This window comes from Drosophila willistoni (assembly GCF_018902025.1).
Source record: "Drosophila willistoni isolate 14030-0811.24 chromosome XR unlocalized genomic scaffold, UCI_dwil_1.1 Seg144, whole genome shotgun sequence".
NCBI lineage: Eukaryota > Metazoa > Arthropoda > Insecta > Diptera > Drosophilidae > Drosophila > Drosophila willistoni.
Genome location: NW_025814057.1, coordinates 10,525,980 through 10,544,173, shown reverse-complemented (window position 1 = coordinate 10,544,173; position 18,194 = coordinate 10,525,980). Strand labels below are relative to the sequence as shown.

The 18,194-nt window shown below is 41.1% G+C and overlaps 4 protein-coding genes across 4 annotated transcripts; 3 read left to right on the top strand and 1 right to left on the bottom strand.

The window, feature by feature from the left end:
- The first annotated feature begins 3,120 nt into the window (after window positions 1-3,120).
- LOC6639132 (protein disabled) lies at window positions 3,121-13,077 on the top strand. Its single transcript, XM_047012185.1, is given in 10 exon segments — window positions 3,121-3,329; window positions 4,139-4,788; window positions 4,871-5,516; window positions 6,814-7,056; window positions 7,441-10,348; window positions 10,419-10,522; window positions 10,591-11,352; window positions 11,415-11,526; window positions 11,616-12,858; window positions 12,860-13,077. Coding segments are annotated over 10 exon segments (6,924 nt in total). The 5' UTR covers window positions 3,121-3,208; the 3' UTR covers window positions 12,995-13,077.
- Window positions 13,078-14,854: 1,777 nt separating this feature from the next.
- Window positions 14,855-15,415, top strand: LOC6639407. Its single transcript, XM_002061632.2, has 2 exons — window positions 14,855-14,999; window positions 15,068-15,415. The coding sequence occupies exons 1-2, from the start codon at window positions 14,988-14,990 to the stop codon at window positions 15,413-15,415; spliced, it is 360 nt and encodes a 119-aa protein (XP_002061668.1). The 5' UTR covers window positions 14,855-14,987.
- A 782-nt stretch (window positions 15,416-16,197) lies between these two features.
- LOC6639408 lies at window positions 16,198-17,017 on the bottom strand. Its single transcript, XM_023181696.2, has 2 exons — window positions 16,721-17,017; window positions 16,198-16,651 (listed from the first exon to the last, which is right to left on the bottom strand). The coding sequence occupies exons 1-2, from the start codon at window positions 16,727-16,729 to the stop codon at window positions 16,283-16,285; spliced, it is 378 nt and encodes a 125-aa protein (XP_023037464.1). The 5' UTR covers window positions 16,730-17,017; the 3' UTR covers window positions 16,198-16,282.
- A 149-nt stretch (window positions 17,018-17,166) lies between these two features.
- On the top strand, window positions 17,167-17,786 carry LOC6639409 (peptidoglycan-recognition protein SB2). Its single transcript, XM_002061634.2, has 2 exons — window positions 17,167-17,545; window positions 17,602-17,786. Exons 1-2 carry the CDS (start codon window positions 17,167-17,169, stop codon window positions 17,784-17,786), a joined length of 564 nt encoding a protein of 187 aa, XP_002061670.2.
- Window positions 17,787-18,194: the final 408 nt, after the last annotated feature.

Sequence of the window (18,194 nt, the reverse complement as noted above, 5' to 3'; positions counted from 1 at the left end):
CAATAAGTGTATCTCATAGCTGAAAAAGATTTCTATACTTTTAAGGCATCTAGTTATTACTAGAACGAAATATCTAAATAAAGTTTTTTTGTTTCATAGCACAATAGGTGTATGACGATGAAGTTTTTATTTAATGTTATTTTGCCCAAAAAGTTAATTAAATGGATTTAAAAACATAATTAACGTTTAACAGTTTTTGCACCCTTATAAATTTCCGACGGAACCATCGATAATATCGATGGTTTCATCCATCGATGGAAAAAGTCCAAGCCATCGATACTATCGACTTTTTTTTTCATCGCTGCAAAATCCATCGAGGGGGGAGACTATCGATGGATTCCCAGCTCTAGTCGAACATGCAACAAAAGAGTACGTCGGCCGGGTCCATTCCTAAACAGTGGACTTGAGAAAAATACCAGAAGTAGAAAAATACCAGAAAGTCACACAATACTGGGTTTTGCGTAATTCGAAAAGCCCTTATTTTAACATACAAACTTTGTCACTGTTACTTAACATGGCCGTTATTATAAGCCGGTTGCCAGTATTTAGCAACGGTCGATGTTAAATAACTGTTATCCTTTTTAGTTTTAATTTTTCAACTATTTATTGTATAAATGGACAAATTTAAGGCCAATACACATATTGTAAGATTTTTCACAATTAAATTAGCCATTTATGTTGCTGCATTTTCAAATAATTTGCATGTTATTGAATTTCGATCACTTATCGATAGCCGGGTATCAACCGGCAGGCAAACAGGGTGTCTCTAGCACGAAGCTCTCACCCCCTTTACACATTTTTTGGTATCCTTGGAAATTTACTACACAATCTTTTGTGCGTATATGTGGGCGAAGGATTAGCTTTCAAAAAAAAAGAAGAAAACAGTCAACAAAAAACCCACACAAATGGACAAATAGAGTAATAAAAAGGAAAAGTGTTCAATTCAGGCACAATTATTTTTATTTACGTTAATTTTAATATTCCAATACTACGACTCCAATGTCCTGCGGGAGTGTGTCAATTGTGCGTGTGTCTTTTGTTCTTTCCACAAGAGGAAAAGCGAAAAGAAAACTCGGTGTCTAGTTGGAATGAAATCGTAATTTGAGAATGTAATAAGTGCATCAAATGAATTGCAATGAAAAGTCATCAAAAAAGCGCAAAACAACGAAATTTGTTATTAATCAATATATAGTCGAAAAACCCAAATAAATAAATTGCAGCATAATTCAAGGCGCAGTAGACGCCCAAAAGTAGGCAAACTCAAACACCAACACAACCAAAACCACCACCACCCCCCACATCTCTACATACAAAAGAAATGCCCACAATTGAAAAATCAATAATCTCACGAAGAATACGAATACCGGCGCGTCCTATCGACCGAGTGCCACAATAACAACAATAACTAGCGCATCGTTCTAGTAAGTATAAAATTATAATAGAAAGAGAAGCGGAAAAAAGAAACCCAAAGAAGCTCAAAAGAGTGTAAACAAAAAGAGAAGAAGACGAAAGAAAAAGGACGACAACGACCACTGACGAATTCTTTTTACGATTTCGTTCAAATGTCAAAAGTCATGGGGCCAATACACGTCCGCGTCTCGTCCTTCCCATTCCCCTTTTCTTTATTTTTTTTTATAAATTGTAAACCGTGACCTGACCGGTTTTTAATTTCACCTCACTTATAGTTCCGCCCTGTTTGGTCCTTGCTGCTTTTGCTGCCAACTGAAGCAGCCCAAAATATTGTCATCATTATACGAAATACGAATGCCAATCAGTTTATTGTGAGCACCATGCAGACGTTGAGGAAAAAGACTAGTCCTTGTAAATGTAAGTACATAATTATGCCATGAAATACAATTATACGAAAACCTACACAAACAAAAATTGCTATCTCAATAGATTAGCAAAAATTCAAGTTTGATCGATGAGAAAGGGCCATTGTTTCTATATACCCACATATACATACATGCAAACGTGTGTATATTATACGATTTGTTCAGACATTAGCTCATGAATCTAGAAACTTTGTCTCATAAACACCAATTTCAAGAACTAGCTAAAGGGCTAAGCAGGCAACGGGGTTATTTTGGGGGAGTACAGCAAATTTTAATCTCCTTTTCAACAAAGATTTAATTTGTCAGAATTGTCAACTTAATTCATCTTTGACTTCAAGTTTGTACATTAAGGCTACGCTTAAAATTAAAGTCAATAAAAGACTTTATCAAAGGGGGAAATTTTTACTGAGATTTCTTTCTTATTTAACTGAATTAGAGTCTGATTTAAAAATTTTCGGTTAAAAATTAAATGTATGTTTCATTTGATTTAAAGAAATTACAGTTGCATACTGGTCGGCTACATAATAAATGGAGGAAATTTTCACATTTTCAAACTGATCCTTGCTAGGCTCTGGTTATCGATTATCTAAGCCTGCCTATCGCACCTTTGTCTCATCTCATCCAACGTCTTCAAGTCAATTGTTATCGGCAGGTGGTAGCCAGGCAGCTGCTTTAGCAATAAACAATAACGATCAGTTGCGCGGGAGAGCAATACAAATAGAAACAGAGAGAGAATGAGAGAGTGTGTCTAAAAGAGAGTTAGCAGACGATTGAGAGGAAGATGTTTTCTTTTTTGTTTGTGTATTTTTTTTTTGTTGTTTTGCAAAAATGAAAAGCGCTTAATAATAGAGTGAAATTCCAGCGCGCATGTGCATATATCATTCTCTCTCTGTGTGTGTGTGTGTGTGTGTTTGTGTAAATGAATTTAAACAAATTGTTAGCGCAAAGCAGAGCAGCAGCAGCGACATCGACGCTTGGGTCCAGGCAGGCAGAGACAACAACCGCAGTAGCCGCAGCCGCATTTGGATTCGGATTCTGATTCTCATTTCGCATTCATTTCCATTCCATGATCGCGAAACGGTCTGGTTTTCGGTCTGGTCCGGTGACGGTGACGCCATACATCTTCAAGCAACCCACCCTCCGCCCGGCGGCTCCCCTACACATCCCCCCACCACCCGCACACCAGCGATTTTAATTAAACTACAACAAAAAGGAAAAAAAAAATAAAATTTTATTTTTTTAGTCGCTATTTCGTTCGTTCGTTCGATTGTTGTTTGTTCATTTCGTTGTTGCTGTTGTGTTGTGTGTTTATTCAGTATGTGATTTGTTCTGAGATTATATTGTTGACACACCCCGCGCCCTATCCACCAATCATGGTCAAATCTTTGGTATCCAAGCTATCCACAGCATCATCTAATCTCTCCCTGGCCAGCACATTTGGCGTCGGCAGCGGCAGCAGCAGTGGAGGAGCCGAGGAAACTAATTACGCAAAACGTTAGCACACAAACAAAAAATATACAAACATACATACATACATATATAAACCAAAGCCAAAACCAAAAAACAAAAAAAACAAAACTTAAATTGCAAACAAAATATCATTATAAACATGTGTCGAGAGAGTGAGAGAGAAAGAAGTGCTAGAAGGGGGGAGACATTATTATATTTGTGATCAGTCAAATATAACATGCATATATATTTACTTAACTATCATGGAAAAGTTGCTAAACTTTTTAAATTTACTTTTCTTTCGTACTTTATAGAATTATTATTTAAAGAAATTTTGCAAAATCTTCCATTTTAGTTTAGTTTACATTAGATTAGTTTGAATTTATTTTTAATCTATGCATCAAAGTGCAATTATTTTTACATGGTTTAAATAAAAGCCGTATAGAAAGATCTATGAAAAATCTTTACATTTCTCAATTAACAAAAAAGTAGGCATAATCAGGAATTTGAATTCTTTATCTTGAGGTTAAAATCAGTCTTGGAAATCGAAACCTAACTTAGTTTTTAGAGGCAAAATATCATTTTAGAATCAAAAAAATTTCACGCATTTCCTTCTTAGAGGATTCAGGACTAAGAACCTTTAGTTTGGGTTGGATCGTTTTTAAAATTTCAATGATTTTATCAATTTTTGTAGCTGGCAAAGTGTATTAAAAGCTTCGACTGATTGATTATGCAAAATAGCTTTAATGAATTTTTCCATTATAGATACATACATATGCATATACATATATACATAGATTTTGCCTATATAATATATATATATATATATATATATATTTGATTTTTCCACACAGATCGCAACGATCCGGGACGCTTTTTCGGCGATGGCGTACAATTTAAGGCAAAACTCATTGGCATTTTGGAGGTGGGTGAGGCTCGTGGGGATCGTATGTGCCAAGAGGCTTTACAGGACTTAAAAATGGCCATACGAGCAGCTGGAGAGCATAAACAAAGAATCACCATACATGTGACCATCGATGGCCTCAGATTGAGGGATGAGAAGACTGGTGATTCATTATATCATCATCCAGTGCATAAGATATCGTTTATAGCACAGGATATGACAGATTCGCGTGCCTTTGGCTATATATTTGGCTCACCGGATAGTGGACATCGTTTCTTTGGCATCAAGACGGACAAGGCGGCCAGCCAGGTGGTGCTGGCTATGCGAGATCTCTTTCAGGTGGTTTTTGAGTTAAAGAAAAAAGAAATTGAGATGGCACGCCAGCAAATTCAAGGCAAATCCTTGCATGATCATGCCAGCCAGTTGGCCTCCTTGTCCTCATTGAAGTCGGCGGTTGGTGGTCATGTTGGCGATCTGGCTTCGGGTGGTGCCAGTTCTGCTGGACATGCCCTAACCCTACTAAATGTGGCTTCCAATGGCTCTGCACGTTTGGGTGTAAATCTCGATGTGGCGAAGACATCAGGAGCAGCAGCCAAAGAGGTAAGTTTGATATTAACCTAGTGACAATTCTCGTTATCTCTCTCTCTCTCTCTCTCTCTCACTTTTGCTCTCTTTCTAATAGATATCTCCTGAATCTGTAGCTGATTTGGTTGATCTTGAACAGGAATTGACTTCTCTGCAACGTGGCATCACACAAATGGAGCGAATAACCCCAAATGATCCCACTGGTTTGGCTGGTGGTGGTGTTTCTGGTGCTTCTCATTTAGCCAAATCTGCCAGCGAAGATGATCCTTTTGGTGATTCATTCATATATGTGCCATCGTATAATATATTGCCACCGCCACCAGATTCCGGTGGTCGTAATCGTCATAAGCCTCCTAGCAGCTCTAGCACTAAGACACCCGAAACTCTGGATGCCATGCTATCACCAGTTCCTGGTACTAGTGGATCACCAGCCACATTGCAACCTGAACAAAACGATGATGATAATTGGTTGCATGAACTGACCGAACAAAGTGATGTCTTTGATACCACCAAGGTGCTGCCCATGGCCCCATTGGCGGCAAGCGAATCATCGGCAACGCCCACACAGCAATTGAATGAGATTTCCACTTCATCATCGTCAGCAGCAGTTGTAGCAGCAGCCGCCGCAGCAGCAGCAGCTTCAGCGCCAGCGCCCCTCGATGAGATCGGAATTGAGGTGGGGTTAGGTTTAGAGACTGAACAACTATCATCAGCTGGTGGGGCATCAGCGGTCATATCGTCGGGTAAGTGACAGTTTATTTGTCTAGTAGTGTCTCGTACTTTTGTTGTTGTAGCTTGTAGTTTCTTTTCTTTCATTCTTACTCATTGTAGAACAAGTAGAATGTGTGTGCGTGTGTGTTCTCTCTTCTTTCATATTCTTTTTTGGTGAAAAGAGCTGCGTATTCACGATGGAAACAATTCTATGGGGTGGTCGGGTAGGGGCAATCAATGAAGACCACTTAACAAGCGTAACTAATGCGATTGCATATGGCATAATGGGTGTGGGAGTTCTCTTCTCTTCACCCTCCCACTGAATATTCAATTTCATCGTGAATGCATTGCTTTTTCCACCATTTTTATTTAATTTAATTGTTCTTTCATTTTGTTTGCACTGTAAATCTCATGTCATACTAACCACAATCCCATACAAAAAAAAAAATGATCCTAAGTTGAGATTTGCCAGCTAATGGGGCTCAGTAATGGGGAGACTAGTCAATCGTTAGTTGGGGAAGAGTAGTAATACATAATTTAAGACTGAAAATCTTTTCCAAATCTTTTGTTTTTCAAATTAACAAAATACTTGAAGAATATTAATTAAAATCTTAGCAAAGAAAGCTTAGGATTGAATTAAAGTAGATAGCTTTTGAAATATTTTCGTATCCCACTAAACTAAGGACAAATGATTAATAAAATCAGGAGAACTGAAAACGTCCATGCCCCTAATGGCAAAGCTGTAGGTTTGAAAGGGGGGAACTGTGCCCCCAAAACTATGCAATAACCCTAAAGTATAAGAAATATAAAGAACTTTTTAGATTTAAAATAATTATCTAAGCAAATATTGTAAATTTGCATACTTTAAGGGGCAACAGTTCCCCATTTTTCATCCCTCTGTGCCTGATGAACGAAATTTTAATGAAGAAATCTCTTGGTTTAGGTATATCTATGATGATTATATTAATATTCCCCCCCTTCTGCCTTGATACCCATAACCTACAAGAAAACCAAGCATGTCAAAATAAAGCAAAGTTTCTGTATAGAAACGATTTCAAAACATTCTCTCTATTTCTCTATCTAAAATATCATCAGTTTTGTTTGATTTGCTTTCGTTGTTCTTTACGGCATTTGGATATAATTTCGTTTTTGATTTTTGACTAGAAAATCCAAATGCCACAATTTGAGTTATAGTTTTGGTTTTTTTTTTTTTTTTTGAATTGTTAATTAGTTGTTTGCTTAGGGCATTTGATAATAGTTGCTCTCTTCTCTCTCTTTCACCCTCTACCTCTCTATGTCTTTTGCAACGAAAATTGTCATAACAATTAGATGCCTTTACCGATTTGGACCCATTGGGAACGGGACGAACACGTCCGTATGTCGATAAGAAATACTTTTTCCAAGAGCTTAAGAATCCACCGAAAAAAGTACTGAAAGAGCTGAGCGTGAGTCAGGGCCTCGATCAGGGCGGTCAGGGAGCAGGCAGCCTAAGCATGGGAATTGATTTTCTTCTGGCCAAGGATAGTCTATTCGATGAGGAGGCAGCAGCAGCCACAGCAGCAGGATCAGCAGGTACTAACCCACTCAGACAGCAGCAGCAACAGCAACAGCCGCTGCAGCAGCTTCATCACATTCCATGCACTTGCACTGCAGGCGGCGGCAGTGTCGGAGGCGGAGAAGGAGGAGGTATAGGAATAGGAATAGGTGGTGGAAGCGGTGGAGGCGGTGGTGGTGGAGGAGGAGTAGGTGGTGCCACAACTACTAACACACTAACCACCACAGCTAGCATTGGCCAGCATTTGTTATTAACATCATCATCCTCATCCACAACCAATAATCCCAGTCCACCACCACCAGTCCTAAATCAAAGCCAAACCGACTCTGACTTCTCGGCGGCCAAGCTGAAACTAATGCTAAGTCACTCCACTAATCCCCAAGTGAATTATTATGCCACAGAATTGCCAACAACAACAACAACAACGGCTGAAGGAGCAGCAACATCAGGTCTGGATATACTGGAGGATCCGGTTCTATTGCCACGCGATACAGATCCATTCTCACCCACACGCAAGAAGAGTGATCCCGATCCGGATCCATTCCAAGAGGCCAGCGGTGATCTCTTTGCCAAATTGGATGCCTTTGAGTTCGATCCGCCTCCTTCAATGGCGGCGGCAGCAGTTGCAGCAGTGACAACTCCAGTCCCAGCACCAGTCGAGATGAAGCAACTGCCCGCAAGTGTCTTCAATGGACCACTTCAAGTACAATTGCCGCCAGAGAAAAGCGATCCACCTCCAATGCAATTCTCCAGTATTCGCACACGTCCCACGCCCGCTATCTCTTCCAGTGTGGGTGTGGCCAATCCACTGGATGTCATCTCTAGCATTGGCAACAAGAAGATGCCCCATCTGTTTGGCCAGGCACGCTTCTCGAAGCGCAGCGGTGGCAGCGATTCCTCATCATCGGCCATCGGTTCGAGTGTCAATATGCGACGTCTGCAGGAGAGCGACTCCTTAAGTGAGAATGAGACTGCACCGGAGCCGCCACCACGACCCGATTTGGCCCCGTACTCGGAGCCACCGCCATTGCCACCGAAGAAACAGTTCAGTGATCTGGTCATACGTCCAACACCGACTCCAACCCCGGCCACAGGACGTTATGAGTATTTGAATAGCTCCACGCGACGCAGCTTAAGCACTTCGGCGACAGCTGCTGCGGCTGCTGGAGATGCTCCACCCATTCCGTTGCCATCGCGTCGCGTGGGTCGCTCCGATGGCTGTTTCCCCGGACCCGGTCGTCCCCGCAAGCCCGGCCATACCGAGGACGATTATTTGGCTCCCCTGGGTGGTGTGGCACCACCGCCACCACTTTTACCGCCTCCAAATCAAGCCACTGGCCGAGCACGTCCCCAGAGACAAGCATCGTTGGGTCGCGGCCAGGATATCTATGAGAATAAGGCGGAAATCTTACAGGCAGCGGCTCAAGCGCAAGCCCAGAATCAATCTCAGACTCAAACTTTGGCTCCCGATATAACGCTGACACAGTTACTCACCCTCGGTATGGATGAGTTGGCATTGAAACTGAATGTTCCAGCCTCAAAGCTAAGCACCATGACGCTGGTCCAACTGACAGCCTATCTATCCGAGTATTTATCCACCAGCGGCAAGGCAACTCCCCCAGTGGTGGGCACCACAAACACAACCAGCAGCAGCGGCATCACCACAATTACCACGACTAGCAACGCCACCACCATCACCTCTGCCTCCTCGGGCACTTCGGCTGTATTCAAAGTGAACTTTGATCAGCAGACATCATTTGTGGCCAAATTCGATGATACGTTTGGTGAGGATTTGCCCCAACATCATAATCAGCAGCAGCAGCAGCTGGAGGATGACGCATCTTCCAGCACTTTTGTGGCCAACTTTGCCAACTTCAATGAGGCACCATCAGCTGTGGCCACTGTGCCGCCGGCCGATCGTTATGCGGTGTTCCGTGAGATCATTGACCAGGAGCTACAGCAGCAGCAACAGGAAACAGATCTAATGGGTGATCTTACGCCACCGCCCCAACAAGATGAACCCCTGCCAAGTGAAGATGCTGCACCAGAACTGGATGCAGACGCGATTCTCCATGAAGCAGCTCCCCAGCCTCCGAAGATCGATACTAAAATCACTGAAGTGGTAGCCCAGGCCAAAGATCGCTATGCCGCCTTAAGGGACATCATTCTGGTAGAGAATCTCTTCGACAAGCCTACGACGCCGTCGGTTGCGTCACAGCCACCGGAGAAGGATCTATTGCAAGATTTTCCCGAATTCAGTGATCAGGAATTCAATGAGGAACAAATAATGGACTCGGCCCAACCGGATCGCTTTCCAGCTGAACCCTCATCGTCGGCCCTTACCGTGGACGATGACGATGAAGATGAGGATGCCGATGCCGGTGGAGAGAGCAGCCTCGATAGCAATGAAAAGGATACCGAGCAGATAAGTGGACAAGATCAATATGAAAAGCTAACAACATCGACCCAACAGTTGGATAAGACCGAAACTAAAATGCCTGAAGAGCATTCAAAATCGAACAAGCAGCAGCAGCTGCAGGACAACAAATTCCTTATGGTCACCACAACCGTGGTGGCCAAAGATGATATCGAAATCGATGAGCTTATGCAAAGGGCCATTTCCAATTTGTCCCTAGACTCGCGAGATCGAATCTCACCGGCCACTTCGTCGGCAGCTCCATCGCGTGGTGCTCATAGTTTGCATACACCGTCGCAGTTCAATGATGTCAGCACTTCGCCCATTCCATTGCAAAAGTCTCCAGCTCCGGGTGCAGTTCATCATCATCATCATCAACAACATCATCAAGGACCGTCGCCTGTGCCCTCTCAACTGTCGGCCGTCTCGCAGCTAATTGACTCTGCCACCAAGCAAATGATGGGTGAACGTGAACGGGAACGGGAACGAGATAAACAATCCTGGGCCACTTTTGATTCACCGAAAGTAAGTGCCGCGGCAACTGTGGGAGCTGGGAGCAAAGGAAAGGCACGTCTTACCCTACCACCGCCACCAGCTTCGAATACCTCGCAACAGGATACCGCAGAGTCACCATGCAGTTCCGATCCCCGTGACGATGGCAGCTGTTGGTCCAAACAGCAAAGACGTTGGGCCAAGAAAGAGCAACGTCAGCAAACATCCTCATCATCACGAGATCTCAGCCCGTGGGATGATGAGACTCCTGAATATCTAAAGCGAAGACAAATACCGCCGCCATCATCACATCCAGGCCATGGACCACCGCCACATGCCGATCGTCATGGCTATTATATGAGACACGCGAGACGTATGAATTCCTGCGATGAGGATTATGAGTGAGTAACTATCGCAAGAGTGATTTCGGTTGAAGTTTTCATCAATCTTCTTTCTCTCTCTCTCTCTTAGTTATGATGCCGCCGAGTTCTGTGCCCGAAGGGAACGAGATCAACAGGCAACGCAACGCAAATTCAAACATGGCCTATCCCGCAGTAGGGATAACTTTGATTTGGGTAAGCTTTAAATTTCGTCTTTGATTCTGTCCTTTATTCATTGCTCATTGCCCCTCTGTCTCTTTTAGATTCACCCAGTTGGTATCATCATCCGGCTCATCATACTTGGTCACCGCAAGAGATCGAGCAAGGTGTCCGAGCGCGTTCCTTTGAGCGTAGTGCCTATGAGCGTTCCAGCTATGGACCACCGCCTCCCATGTATGATAAACGTGGCCAGGCATTGCCTCGTGAACGACCCAGCAAATATCGTGGCGAGCGGGAACGAGAGCGCGAGCGCGAAAGGGAGCGAGAGAGAGAATATCGGGATTATTCGAGGCCAAGCTATGAATTCGACTATGAGAATGTCTATGAGGAAAGGGGACGTTCCCCAATGACCTATAAGACGCAACGCGGTGAATATCTTTATCAACACGACAGGGATAGAGAAAGGAAATCCTTTGATCGCGAGAGTCTCGAATCCTACGAGAGTGCCACACGCAGACGACGCAGCTTTGGCAGCGGCAATGATGTCTATGGCAGTCTGGATAGTCGAGATGAGTATCGAGAGACAAGGGATCGAGATAGAGAGCAAATGAAAACCCGCTCGTTACGTAAGCCAGCCTCCAGTTCGGCCAAACTGCGCATTACCGGAGATATAGACTATGAGCAGGATTCGGAACAGGATTTCCAGCAACAGCAGCAGCAGCGAACAAGTTCCCGAAGCCTGCAGAGGCCCAGTCAACTAAGTGGAGTTGAGGTGGGACCTCCTGGTGTAGGTGTAAGTGGTGCTGGATCTGTTGGACCGCCACGTTTGCGTAAAAGCAGCGGCTCCAGTCCTTGGGATGGCGAAGGTGACAAGTTTTCCCCTTGCATTACCTAGACTTGGCTCTAACTATCGTGTTGTCCTTTTCAGAACCCTCATTGCCTGGGCAGAAATCATGGAAGAGGCCAGGCAGTGCCGCTGAGAGTCGTCGACAGGTAGTTGCTTTGGGTCAGCCTCCCTCAGATGGCGAAAAGGAACGCAGGTAAGATGAACTAACCACTCAACCGAATCACCCAAATGTGATATTTACTACCTCCTCTCTTTCTCTATCTCTCTCTCTCTCTCATTTAGATTCCGCAAAAAGACCCGCGCTCGCAGTACTAAAGATTTAGCCTCAACTGGTGGTGGTTCGGTCAATCCCTCACGTTATGCTGGCCCACCGATGGGACGTGGTCTGAGAGATAACTATGATTACATTAGTTGCCAACACGATCAGAATGTAGACGATGATGAGGACGAAGATGACGACGAGGACTATGTGGACGATGAGCCACCAACAGATGAGGACAAATTCGAGCGTTTAAATCGTCGACGCCATGAGATGCATCAACGTATGCTGGAGAGCGAACGTCGTCAAATGGAGCGACACGCTCCCTCATTGGCCAAACTCCCGGGCCAGAATCGCCCGAGTCGTGGCGGCAATGCGAGCAATGTGAATAGTGATTATGGTTTTGTCGATAGCTATGAACAGACACCGACACCCACACCAAGATCGAATGCCAGCAGCACTGCAGCCAACATGATGCTAAGCGGTGGCGAATCTTCAGCTGGTCTCGGTGGCAATGGAGGAGGAAGTGGTGGTGGTGGTGGTGGTGGAGGTGGTGGCGCTGGCGGTGGCGGTGGCGCCGTTGAACGAGGAAAATTCAATTTCGATGATGGTTTTGAATCAGATTTCAATCAAAGTTCACCACCACCAGCACCGGCTGGCACCGCATCCAGTTGTAATTCCACACCAGCCGGTCTAGTCTCAGTCAGCAGCGCAGGCGGCGGCGGCAGCGGTGGTGGCGGAAGTGGTGGTGCTGGTTCGAAATCAATATTCCGTTTCTCCAATGATTTTTCCGCTGATCGCGAGAAAAGCCAAAGAGATAGGGGGGAACGTGAACATTTCGATATGGAACCATCGCCGAGTACCACATCGACACCGCCCATAACTGGCACAACACAAAAATTACGTTTCGATGATAATGTCAAGGTCTCCCAATTCGATGATGCCGCATTTGAGGATGATTTTGCCAAGGCCTCATCGTTTGAGGCATTTGATAAGGAACAGACAACGGCCGCCAGGAAACAGAATATGCGCTCTAGTAAATTACAACAGCGACAACAGGAGCTAATTAAGAAATCCGAATCGGTGAATATATTTGCCAAGAAACAAGAAGATCCCTTTGAAGATGATGAATTCTTTAAGTCACCGGATGAACTAATGACTGAAAATCAACAGCAGCAGCAGCAGCAACAACAGCAGCAACAACAACAACAGCAACAGCAAGTGGATGATGGTGAAACCACAAATAAATTCCAATGGAATGAGGAGGCGAATTTTGCCAAATTTGATGAAAATATGTGATTTGATCAACTTTTTGCCAAGGCAACAAAATCAACAGCGACAACTGCAAGTCCAACTGCATCTGCATCTGCATCTGGAGTTGGAGTACAGAGATTCAATTTGAATCAAGGTCATGGCGGTGGTGGTAATAATTATGCTGAAATCGATGTGGTTAATGACTGCGATTTTTTCTATTTGACCAATCTTAATCATTATTATCAGCAACAACGCTTGGTGGCCATACAGCAAAGTCTTCAACAGCAACAGCAACAACAACAACAACAAGTAGATCATATATATTATAATCTACCATTGAAGGAAACAAAATCAACATCAACCAGTCCCTGGCATGAGACACCACAAACATCAACAGAGACTCATAACCAAAATGAAACCAAAATGAAAATAACAAAACCATTGCCCATGCCCTTGCAATTGCTTAAGAAACCAAAAAAATGGAAATTAAAGCGTACATTCGATGATTTTGTAAAATGTCTAATCATAGCCTCATCAGAGCATGTATACGACTATGATGTATTGTGGTAGGAATCAGATGAGGAGAATGTAGAACTTGAATCTAAAAGAAACTAAAACAAGAGAAAAAATACTCCAAAAACGACAGAAAAAACAAACAACACAAAAAAAAAACTTTTTTTCTTCCTCTGACACTTAATGACCAAATGACCCCACCCCTTTTTCCCACCCCTTGCCCCCTTGTATGTATATCTAGTCAAATTTATTTTGCCATATTCCGACAAAGAAAAGAAAAAAAGAATCTAAACAAAAAGCGATAAATAGAAAAGAAATAGACTGTGATTTTTCAATATGTGTGTGTGTATATGTTTACTTAAACTATGTATATGTCGAATTATATTTTCCAGTTTTTCCCTTTTTAATTTCATTTCGTGGAGTTCTACATTTTCCTCAAACGTTTCCCAGAAACATTAGCAACTTTTCTTCCTAATAGTCCAACCCCTCCCTCATCCTGAAATTGATTCATTGATTGTATATAGATTGAGTACTATACTAAAAAGAAAAAAAATTCTCATAAACCAAAAAATGGATATTTAAAGTGTTTGTTAAAGATAATTCTCTGTCCCTTTTCTCTGTCCCTTTCTCCTTCGTAAATGCTTAAAAAGAAGAAAGCAAACCAGAAAATATACTCATCCATTAAACGAAAGCAACTAATTAGATGCCTATGCTAAATGTCGTCATCCTAGCCTCTAGTATATAATATATATATATATACATAACTAATAATAAATAAATACATATATCGTGTTTATCCCCCCCCCCCCCCCATAAAAAAAGAAACTAAACTAACATAAATATTTTACGATTATATAATGCATAAATAGTTAACTACCAAGTAAATTAGTTTAATAATTCAACTCCAATTCTTTTTTCTGACTATCCTTTCCTTGGTATATGTTTTTAGTTTTTGTTTTTTTTTTTCAACTCTTCTGTTTTTTATCTAAATATATATATTTAATTGTATTATTTATATAAACTAACTAATGACGAAAACGATCAAGCAGATATATGATATATATAAATATATATAATATTACAATTATACAATTACAATTACAATTATATGATAGTTATTATGATGTATGTAACAATATTTAAGTTGAAATTGTCATTTTGTTCTATCTAAATTAAAAAGGAAAACAAATTAATGCTAAAATGAAATATACATATGTATGTGTTCTTTACTATTTTCTTGATCAAGAGAATTTTAAGGATTACTTTCACTTATCCTTCTGCCATTTTGGATTTGTTAAAGTCTGATTGAATGAGAATTGTTTTTTATGTTTCGAATTAGATTTTACTTACGCTAAGCAATTGAGTAATCCCTTGAAATTTTGTATGTCGTAACCAGATTTCTGTTTGCTCTTTTGTCAATTGTTATTTGTTTTTCTCTATATGTATATGGGACTATCGTTTACTTGCCAACTATGTAATTTTGGCTAATTTTGCATCCAAATGCGTGACAATTTGGAGCGCCAATTAAATTCACAGAGTGCCAAGTCTGGAGCAAGTATAAAACACAGGGCCAGTCGAACACTTGAAGGCATATCCATTTGGAAATCGCAGCAGAAGAGACATAGACAATGCAGCAAATGGTAAGATCAATGTGGAGCCCATTCAACTCAATACTTTCATCAAGGATTTATTTTCTTATCTATGTAAGTTGGTTATCCTATCGATGGCTTTGGTGGCCAGTGGTGCAGCTAAAGCTGCTCCTGCATTGCCAATTGCTCCTGCGGTGGCTTCACCATTCACCGCTTCATCCATTGGACCATATGGTTTACCATTTGCTGCCTATACAGGACCTTTGGCAGGGCCATCGCCCCTGGCCATATCGAGTAGTCAACGTTTGGATTACTTCAATCAGTTTAATGCTGCCTTTGCTCCAGCCCCAGCTGCACGTTTTGTGGCCACTCCAGCGGGCATAGCCGCCTTGCCATTCCCGGCTGCAGCTGCTTCGGCCCGACTATTTGCACCTGCAGGACTTGGAGCAGGTCCATTCTTCTTTTAAATGATGCATTTTCTCAAACAATTGTTAGTTAGTTATTATTATGTAATAAATATAAATGCTTTGGTTAACCAAATGCCAGAAAAATGTGTGTCAATGTTGGCCAAGTTCGTTTAGTTGGCTTAAAGCCAATTATTTGCGTTATCTACATATATAAAGGTTTGCAGTTACGATTTGCTTATTTAACTTTAAGTAATTCCTTTACGTCCGTAAGTATATATACATTTGCAAATAATGACAATTTTTTTGGTAGTATTCAAAGTGATTTTTTTAAGGATTAAGTTTTTAGTTAAAGGCTGCAAAATGTGTTACATTTCCACAAATCGTCTAGGATCCAAAAATGTTAAAGTAATCCATAATTTCCCACCTTTTTTGGAAACCTTTTTGATAATTATGGAATCTTTTCAGTTTTGTACATTAATAAATTTATGCAAATTTCCAATATGGCGAATTGTTATTCATTTTAAACTGAAGCACTTAAATATTTTAAACTCTTTAGTGCGGAGTTTTAAAGCTTCAAAGTTGGCATTTAAATTTTTAAGATTTTGTTGACGTTATTAAAACTCTTAAATAATCAAAAAAAAAAAGTATATATATATAAATCTAAACCAGAATAGTAATTTGTTGCTATTTTGGGTTTTTTGTTTTGTACATAATATTTAAGCCATTAATTTTCGGTTGAAATAATTATTTATTTGCCAGTAATATTTTAAATCATGATTTTTTTATTTTCTAGAATAAATTTTAGATATATAATTTCATAAGTACAAAAAAACAACATAGAATTAAATTTGTATATGTATATATGGGTCCAATAATATCACATTATAAGAATATTAATACATACAATTATAGTTGCTTCTTCAGGGACTACCAAACACTTTTGTAGCTATAACCATAGTTGGAATATGGATAATAACCATTAACATAACCATATGGATATGTATAGGGATAAGTATATGTATAAGTTGGATATGTTGCACCATTTCCACCATATTTGTAATATATTCCTGGCTGATAGGTAGCCACAGTTGGCCAAGTTGTGGCAGTTGTTGTTGGCACATAGAAACGATTAAAGTTTCGTGTGACAAACTGATGGCTAACAGGCAATGGGACTATAGCCGGAGCTGGAACTGTAGTGGCAGCTGGAACAGCAGCAGCAGCAGCAACTGGTAGAGTGGCAGGTACATAGCTGGCCATGGACAGAGCAGCCATTACCAGGAGCATGAGAATTGCAAGCTAACAAAAAAAATAAACAAAAATGTCTCACAGGTTCATCACTCAAAGGATATTTTGACTTGGACTTACAGTCTTCATTGTCGTTTTGGTTTAGGTCTTCTCACTGGCAATTGGTCACTGTACAATTGTTGGCACAGTCGTTCAACTTTTATAGCCCATGCATTTGATTATCAAATGCTCATTTGCCTTAGTTGAAAAAAAAAAACAAAAAACACAAGCCATTCTGGGAGGCAATCCTTTTTTGGCCAGGGCATCAAGGGCAGCGCATTTGGTAGCATTTGCATTGCAAAATCTTTGCCTCTGGCATTGCCAGTGCTCTGCCAGGTGACGCAAGCGGATGAAGATTCAAGAATGCTTTCAGTTTGTATTGTTTTTGTTGTTGCTCGAATTAATTGTTAATTGATTGTCATTATGAATTTATGTATACGCCAGCTGAGTAAACATAAAATAAAGATCAAGAATGGAGTATAAATAGAGCTGTTGCAAAGTTTTTAACATTAACAAAGCAAATTGTCATGCAGCTCCAAAAAAAATTGTTACTACCCCTGGTATTGACCATGGGATTGGGATTGACTCTGGCACAGATTGTGCCACGATCATCTTGGTGCCGAACGCCTTTATCGCCACGCTTGCCACGCCTTATGGGACCCGTTCGTTATATTATCATACACCATACTGTAACACCGGCTTGCTATAATCCATTCCAATGTCAGAATGCAATACGTCGCATTCAATTGGATCATCTGCGTCGCCGTTTCCGGGATATTGGCTATAATTTCCTAATTGGCGGCGATGGCCGCATCTATGAGGGCCTCGGTTTTGGAATTCGCGGTGAACATGCTCCCCATTATAATAGCCAATCGATTGGCATTGCCTTCATTGGCAATTTCCAAGGTAAGAGGATTTTGTTGATTCGCTTGATTCGAGAAATAATTTCAAATCTTATTTAGCTGGACTTCCACCTCCACAAATGCTGCAAGCGGCACGCACTCTTATCCAGATTGCCGTCCAACGTCGTCAGGTTGTGCCCAATTATATTCTATTGGGTCATTGTCAGACTAAGGGCACTCTATGCCCTGGACAGCATCTTCTCAATGAATTAAAGAAATGGCCACGATGGCAAAAGAAGCCTTAAATATCCTTAAACAAACATATTTTCATATATCCTTAGTAAAATTTATACACCATATAATATAACAAATCATTAAAAACCTTTAAAAATTAAAAACACAACCTTTGGGTCTAATTGGTTTGCTTTTCAAAAGTTTATATATAAAAAGTCCTAGCCATTAGCCAGATAGCACTAAATAAAGAACTTGCAAAACATTACGCTATTAATGTTAAAACTAGTTGCGAATTATAGCTTAAAAAATGTGAATAAATAGAGCTCCAGTAATGTAAGAATGTGGTTTCTTCTCAACTAAACAACATAATCTTTGGTTAATATAGATATTTTGAAATTTGCCACCAAATTGACCAAGCAAAACAGGTTTAAATAAAAAATCATAAAGTTTCAATCATCTAGTTAAGCAATTTCCTAACG

What these genes read in the sequence shown, in the direction of transcription:
- LOC6639409 (XM_002061634.2), top strand. Translation starts at nt 17,167, where the DNA reads ATGCAGCTCCAAAAAAAATTGTTACTACCCCTGGTATTGACCATGGGA. An exon ending in CTTCATTGGCAATTTCCAAG is followed by an intron (nt 17,546 to 17,601) that starts GTAAGAGGATTT and finishes AATCTTATTTAG; the next exon opens with CTGGACTTCCACCTCCACAA.